At 40.4% G+C, this 8,325-nt stretch overlaps 1 protein-coding gene across 2 annotated transcripts; it reads right to left on the minus strand.

Annotated features, from left to right (window-relative positions):
• Window positions 1-6,855: 6,855 nt before the first annotated feature.
• LOC131692283 (uncharacterized) lies at window positions 6,856-8,255 on the minus strand. Of its 2 annotated transcripts, none has more exons than XM_058979242.1 (3): window positions 8,147-8,255; window positions 7,983-8,076; window positions 6,856-7,921 (listed from the first exon to the last, which is right to left on the minus strand). In XM_058979242.1, exons 2-3 carry the CDS (start codon window positions 7,999-8,001, stop codon window positions 6,999-7,001), a joined length of 942 nt encoding a protein of 313 aa, XP_058835225.1. In that variant the 5' UTR covers window positions 8,002-8,076; window positions 8,147-8,255; the 3' UTR covers window positions 6,856-6,998. The 2 variants fall into 2 exon arrangements, with proteins under 2 accessions (XP_058835225.1, XP_058835226.1); XM_058979243.1 differs by having other exon boundaries at window positions 7,983-8,099; window positions 8,147-8,213.
• Between the last annotated feature and the right edge of the window lie 70 nt (window positions 8,256-8,325).

An 8,325-nucleotide genomic window follows, 5' to 3' on the forward strand; every position in this document is an offset into this window, starting at 1 on the left:
CTTATCCGCTCGACGCGCCAACTACATTTTATTATTTGTACCAGTCAAATGATGACAAAAGTATGTTCCTGGGTTGATGATATAGGATGGTTTTTTTTTATTTTAATTATTTTATGATAAACAATACGTAGGTTAACAAAAAATTGTGTTATAGGTGACAAAAAACACTTTTTTTTTCGTTTGATATCAAATCATTCAGTAAAAACCTGTGTTTTGTTGCGAATTATCGAGACTTGGATTTGTTTTTGTGTTTTCGAGGTTAAGTTGGTTGTTTCAGAAACGGAAAATATTCACCTAGAAATTGGATTTATCACTATTTTATTGACTATCAACATCTGCACGCTTTAATCAAAAAAAATTTGCCCGCCATTGTGTTTTCTCTCCATATTACAATCTCTGAATTTCGTTTTAGTGTAAACTGAAACCGAAAGAACGATTGTTACCTTCTACATATTTTCCATAGGCAGAAAACAAATTTTCTTCATCAAAATTACTTTTCATTAAACGAAGTAAATTTTAAATAAAATATTATTTGAGTTTATAAAATTAAAAGTTAACTTTTCGATGCGTTTTGACAGATGAAAATAAAGACATCATCATTGCACCACAGAGATCAGACATCCATGATCGAACCAAAATATTTAATAAACGTGTGTAAATATTTGAATTAATTTACGATACACACTAGCGCCGCCACACCAATCTATCTCAACTATCCGTCAAATCCATTTTGGGACCGGTTCGAAATCCTGAATGGATTCAGTATGGAATCTCGCTTAAAGAAAACAACCGATTCCGTCTCTATCGGTTGGTGCATTTGAGCTGGAATTCATGCTGGAAGTCCGAACCGGTTCCGGACTGGTTTGACTGGGTAGAGGAATAACCGCTGTCAATTCTGTCGAACTCAACCACATAAAAACAAGACGACAGTAGCGCACCTGGTTTGGATATCCCAACTACCTTCGAAACTGTTAGAGATTTTACACAAGTTGAATGCTGAAGATGGACGTCTGTTCTCTGTGATTGCACTATCGTGCCATCTGTCGCTCGACATCCAGCGTTAGATATAATAATAAATAAAGTCCCTGGAATAACATGATTATTACATTGACGACAACTGTTCTCGTAAATCTTTAAAGCGAGAAATCAATATATTTTCTAAGTATTTCGGTATATTTCAATATAGATGTTTTGCATATATTACGGTTAAGGAGCAATAGATCAATAAACGAAAGAAAATTTATTTTGTTTTTCTTTTATATCTACTGAGTTTGCAGCACGTGAAACCTACGAATTACAGTTTTTCAATGTACAGCTTACAAAATCGCACGCGCGCTTGTTTATGTAAATTTACTTTTTAATTCGAAATGGTCTGTTTACTTGTGAAACATGAATATTCTCATATTGAACACAAGAGAAACTTTTTGTTCTCTTGGTTGCTGTAAATTTTTGACACCATGAATTTTTTGTGCCCATCGATTTGCAAACAAAGGTACAATGATTATTCACGCACGCGAACTTCACAGCAATGAAGGTTTTAAACGTATTTTCATTCCAATAAAAATTGATATAAATAAATAAATTTATCTTGAATAGCGAATTCCGCTTACCAAAAAAAATAACTTGAAAAAATATCTTTTTAAATTATTTTCCTATGATAACTCTCAGCTGAATAGCGGTAACGAAAAAGTTTATTTATAAAACTGAACTATCTTCAGGTTGTACACATGCTGAAGAATTGTTCTTTAATGTGTCTTAATCAGACAAGCTGAATAAATTCTCCAAATTCAGATGCTTAAGGGCGGAATAAACGATATATGATTTCACGTATACTTCCAATGCTCAGCTAGAGCTGAATAAAGCAACTGTTAAAATGTTTATAAAAACACGAAATGTTAGTTGGGTTACCAAAAAAGCAGATTGAAGACAATCTCGATGAAATTACTCAAGTTCGAATATAGTCATTCTCTACTGCAATTATTCCTTCGCTATGAAAATCGTGTGAAATGTTTTTGCGCTATTTGATACACAAAATGTAGGGGAACCTGGACACAAAATAAGATTGGCAACGCTAGCAAAATGTAAACACAAATGAACACTCCGGATGAACCTATCGTCAAGTGACATTTCGACGAGTTTTGATTCGAGCCAATAATATGGGACCCCGTTTATCTCTGACGATTTCGCCACCTGGGCGCCAGTTTAACGTTACAGAATGAACTTTGTTTACAATTGACTAACGACGCTGAATCCCTCTGGATAAAGACTCGACACTCCAATCGTTTGTTTACCATTTATCTATCAGTGTCGTTCCAATCGAGCACGAGACCTGTCAATGGCCCTCGTTCCAGAAGGATTTCGAAGCGATTTTCTTCGGATTGAGGGCTTTTGACAGATCTCATGCTCGATTGGAATGACAGTTACTGATAAATAATAAGAATAAGATAGAGATGGCGAGTCTTTATCCAGAGGGATTCAGCGTCTTTACAATTGACGAGTTTTGATTTAATCCAACAACATCCAGCAGGTTTGTCATCAGGTTAACACGGTTAACACAACAGAAATACATCAAATTTCATGCTCGTTTGGATACGTTTTACGTCTTCTTCTTCCTCGTGGCCCCTATAGTTACTTCATAGATAGGCGGAGACACTGAGCGGAGCCAATTGAACATGTCAAATGCCGGAGCCAATCGAGCATGACGTCACATAATATGTTCTTTTTGGATGTATCTGGAAAAGGTATTGTGATTATGGTCATATTTATTTTACTATTTCCTTGTGTTATCGAGCGCAGAGAAACGAAAAGAACAAACAAATTTCTGTAACACCAAGAGATATTCGCACAAGGTATAAAATCATATCATTATATCTTCGAATTGGTTTTTCTATTCGTACATGTGAAGTTCTTACGACGACAATGAAATTATTAAGCTAGAGCTTGAACATGTGCATGGGATACCAGTGTTTTCTTTCTGAAATAAGAGCTGCCAGTTTTCTGGTTTTTGTGTCCTCCACTGAATATAGTAACTCTAATGGCCACTCTAACTAGAGTGTCTAACGGGTGCCAGTTGCAGGCATTGTATTTCTCTCTCACTCACGTGAGAAGAGGCTTATCCGATGTCCAACTTTTCCGAGATAAGATGAGTCGCAAAATTCTCCGTCTCCACAAATAGCGTGAGAATACATTTTCCGGATAAAGTTTATTTGATTTTTTCCTTCTCACCGAAGAAGGAAAATATTTTATTTTCGTGGAAATCAATGAAAGCGTCAAAACATACACTTAATTTCAAAGAAAAGCGGCAAAGAAGTACGACAGACTTGTTTTTTCGTGTTTTGGAATAGCGACAGCAAGGCAGCGACCGCAAAAAGGATACCATGATAAACTCATTAGCTCATTCTCCGGTGGTTTTCTTTATCCGGAGAAATAACACGTTGTATTTATCCGGAGAAGTTGTATGAGTGCCAATAACTTTTCGTGTGAAAATGTGAGTTTTTTTGTCGCAGTAGCAAATTATCCGAAAGCATTTACTCATATGAGCGATAAATGCAATGCCTGACCCATTTCACATGATTTTCTCTACAGACACTTTATATAACAGACTGGCGAAGTGTCAAAAATTGTAGCCAAACGGACTGTCAAAAAGTGCAGCCAAATGAGTATGAGGGTTTTGAGAGGGAGGTACAAGAGGAAGCCCATGTAAAGCTTATGGGGGCTTCCGTGATGCCAGTTTACATCCATGGTTGCTAGTTTTTCTCTCCGCTAGTCTGTTATATAAAGTATCTGTAATTCTAACGATTTCACCACCTGGGCGCCAGGTTGACGATATGAAATGAACTTTGTTTAATTTCGGCAAGTTTTGATTCGAGCCAACAACATCCAGTCGATAAACGGAGAGATGGAGCGTTGCTAGTAACATTTTATTTCCCAGTTTATGTTTTTGGAAACTTCTGGTAACCATCCGATACCTTTCAGGAACCTTCGTTTAAGGTTGTAAGTAGGGATTGCCCACTAGCCGGGTTCTTATTTGCCCACAAACCTAGGGGCAGGTCCTTGTGATGCATTTTAAAAAATCAGCGAAATTAAATGCATTTCTATCCATCAAAGTAGAAATTCATAATGTATTTTACGTTGCGTGGAATATATTTTGCGTTTCGTGTAAGACACCAAAACCACAGAGAACATCTTCCAGTCCATCTTCAGCATTCAACTTGTGTAAAATCTCTAACGATTTCGAAGGTAGTTGGGATATCCAAACCAGGTGCGCTACTGTCGTCATGTTTTTTGTGTCTGAGTTCGACAGATTTGACAGCGGTTATTCCTCTACCCAGTCAAACTAGTCCGGAAACGGTTCGGATTTCCAGCATGAATTCCAGCTCAAATTCATCAACCGATAGAGTCGGAATCGGTTGTTTTCTTTGAGCAAGATTCCATACTGAATCCATTCAGGATTTCGAACCGGTTCTTGAATGGATTTGACGGATAGTTGGGATAGGTTGGTGTGGCGGTGCTAGTGTTTATCGTATATTAATTCAAATGTTTACACACGTTTTTTAAATATTTTTGTTCGATCATGGATGTCTGTTCTCTGTGCCAAAACTCTACAAAACAACTAGCCCCACATTCAACAAAACGTTGCACAAAATGGATCAGCGTAGGACGTCTGTTAAACAAACTTTTCAAACAAGTTGATGCAAAAATGGAAATTAAATGCATTTTTTCAAATATGATGAAAATTTGGTATACATTCCTAGAGTGATCTGCCACCAAGCCGCAGACCCTTTGTCAGGGCGGCGTAGGTGCTTCTACAGGAACTTTTATATTCTTTTATATTCTCCCCTTTTCTCTTGATACACTGTGCGCTGCTCGGCGAACTACTGCTGTAGGCGGGAAGGCGACGGTTTCATCCAACCGGCCGGAACTCCAACGGCCGTGTTCTCCTGCTGGCTGCTCGTTGGCTGCTCCGGCAGCGGTCCTTGACTGTTAGCTAGGGAGATGAGCTTTGCTCCTTTATTGGATCCTCCCTAGCGACGTTGGCGAACTATCTCCGGATCGACTTGCTCACCTCAAGTGATCCCGGAAGTCACCGCAGTGATCTTCCCAGGGGGAACCTTTGTCCGCCATGCTTCGCTCTCCTTGACTATTAGCAGTAAAGGAGAGCTTAGCTCGTTTGACTTATCCTCAACAGCGAGAGCGGAAAGACGTCTTGTGGGTCTTTTATACTTAGCCGGAAAAGCGAGTGACTCCTTGGCGCTTAGCTTCCTTTTTCGGCAACCCAACACCACACTATGCACTGTACCAGAACCACGGGCCTGTACTTTCCGACTGTCTTCGCTAGCAGTCGCACGCGCACACTGAAACTTTTCTCTAGTGGAGGAAAACTGTCCCACTAAAACTTGTCGACGGACGTCTGTTAATCTCCGTTGTTCATCAATAAGTATCGTTTTCACGATTCACGAACACGATGGCTGCCTCCCACTGAGACGTCCAAAAAATTGTTTCAAAATCGTTCAACACGGATCCAACGATGGACGTTTGTTGAACGGTTGTTTAGACGTTGTCCAAATTGGTCCAACGAACGTCCTTCATTGGACGATTGCGAAAACAACCGTTCTTAGAGGGCTTGCTCACGACCAAAACAAAAGGTTTGTTCCAGTACACGGAAGTCACTCCCTGTTGCTCCGGAGCAAAAAATTCTTGCTCCTTTTCACTCCGGTTTGCCACCAGAAGAAGAAATAAGAGAAGAAGATAGTACAGGAACGATTTTTTTTTCCTGTTTGCTCCGGAGTACTTCCAGTTTCTCCTGGTACTGGAACAAACCTAAAATCACCAACCGCATCGCCGCATAGCTGTCAATTGCCGATGCGCAGCATAATCAGCACCCATTTCATAGCAAGAGGAGAGCAGTTACCTAACTAAACACGTTACGTATACACAAATCTTCAACAAAATTTTCTACACCTATTTATACGCACATGACCGTTAACAAACGCGAAAATGAACAAAAATTTTTAACTAAATGTTATGGGTACAGAACAGCGGTGAGCGTAATGTTGCGTAAACAAAAACACTACGGAGTGTATACAGATAAAAGGGTTTATTTACAGTCACGTCACTTAGTGACTAGAAGAAAAATTCATTCTAGTCACTAGGTGACGTGACTGTGAGAATAGGGCCGATAATATTTTTATACTAATGAAGAAAAATGGTTAACATAACAATAATATTGCGCATGTACTGCTCCAAAGCACACACAAGTACTTAGCACTATAAGTGCAATTAATATAATTGATTGATGAGGTTTTGGACTAAAAGTAAACCAAAGAATATGAAAATAAAACATTTCTTCTTCGTGCTGATAGAACTGCCGAAAATTGACAACTGGTTTTGAATTCTTCTTGCGAATTGTTCATTCTCAACCCTCACACATACTTCAAAAGTCATCATTCACTCAGACAAGACCATGCGTATTCCCCACGCGCATTAAATACCCAGTTGGCTAGTTTCCTACTTGGTCAAATAACCACTAAACAAAGAAATTAGTTTGCTCAGTCTAAAAAAATGTCGGCTTAATTGGCAATAACCGGCGGATACGTGTTCCCTTACAATGGCATCAAATCAAAATCATTTAAAATTACATGCGACAAAATATGTGCAATTCTAGATATAACAAAATGAAGACTGCTTATTTGTATTAAAATAAGACCGGAAAAATAGCTGCATAACCAAGGTGTCTCATTTCCAAAGATATCGGATTTCGTAACTTCTTTTACGAAAAAAAACATCAATTGACGTTGGGACTGGGCTATTAGATAAAATTAAGAACCAACTGTTCATTTAGAAAACAGTGCACTTTATTCAAACTTAACTCACATTCCAATAGAATACAGTTGCATATGTATGTCGTAAACAATGTGATTAGACTAGTTCAAAATCTAGAAATAAAAAAGGGAGGTCAAGAAATAATAAATCATACACAACATTCCCAGTCCCGGTTCTTAACATTCCGGGGGTGCCGAAACCAGCCGTCGCAGACGATGATGCTGCTCCAAACGCCTGGCACTCGGTAGCATAGGAGTCATAAGCAGAGCACGCTTGCTCGGTGAAAGACCCAATCCTGAGTCGTCATACGATTGACATCGTTTGGCGGCACTTCGCTTGCCGGAGGAGGCGCAAGTCGCCGGGACAACCTGATCGCACTCCGCCGCCTTCTCGGCACGAGCTTCATACTGCTGACTCAGCAGTGTGTGTGCAATCATGCCCGGTTCCAGCAGATGCTGCAGGGAGATTCCGGCTTTGGTTAGAGCAAAGGTGCGCTCCCGCAGCTCCGGGATAGGCAACACCGGTTTCTCTGCTGCTTCCTCTTCGGTCCAAACGAGTTCACTTAGCAGCTTAGCAAACTGTTGAGCCATTTCATCTTCGCGGGATGGTCGTTTCGAACGCGGAGTGGTAACCAGTTCCAGGTTCAGCGGAACCATCGGTAGGTTGCGGCTGGCCGTGATCGGGGCCGAAACGTAATTGACCATCTCTTCAAAGCTAAGCTCGCCTCCAGCGACTCCCGGAGGCACATTTAGCAGGAAATCTTCACCTTCGGCTAAATCACCAAACTCCAGCACACCCCGCTGATACTGATTAAAAATCGGGTTGAGATATTGTACTACTTCGTAGGCCAAATCGTCGTAATGTTCTAAATCGTTTAGAACTTCCTCGAAGAACATTGCCCGTAAATCGCGAGCTTGCATTTCTACGTCCGGATTACTGGAGCGGAAATCTTCCCAGAACATCAGCTGCCGGGCGTGCGTTATTCCCGCCCTGTTGTAAACGTACAGCAGCATCCGCTGGGCAAGGCTGCGGTCAGCATCGGGCATAGAATTAGTCGCGTGAAATTCTTCGGATTCTGTACCTACCGAAGCAGCTGATTCTGTGGTGGAAATATAAACGAGATTGAATTGGACAGCCGGTGAAATTGAACGGACTCTTACCGAAATCGGATGTGCTCATTCTAGAAACGGGGTCGTTCCGTTACGGTAACTGATTATACTTGAAGCACTAGATTACGGGCTGTTGTCCAATTTTCTATGAAGAGAATTACGAAAATTCTTTTCAAGTTCGAAATCGTTGCTGTCTTCCACGCACGTAAACTCACCAATCTGATCCTGAACGAAGGCACAAGCACAAGTGATTCAAGACGAATAATTACTGCGGCTCATCCGTCTGTTGGTTTTGTTCAAGGAGAAAGAATTCCTGGAATCATTTTCAAATTTCGGCGCCAACGGCACCAAATCGAAGGTCAAGTTTCAATCGAACATCCCCTCGGCTGGTTTT

Source organism: Topomyia yanbarensis, chromosome 3, assembly GCF_030247195.1.
Source record: "Topomyia yanbarensis strain Yona2022 chromosome 3, ASM3024719v1, whole genome shotgun sequence".
Classification (NCBI taxonomy): domain Eukaryota; kingdom Metazoa; phylum Arthropoda; class Insecta; order Diptera; family Culicidae; genus Topomyia; species Topomyia yanbarensis.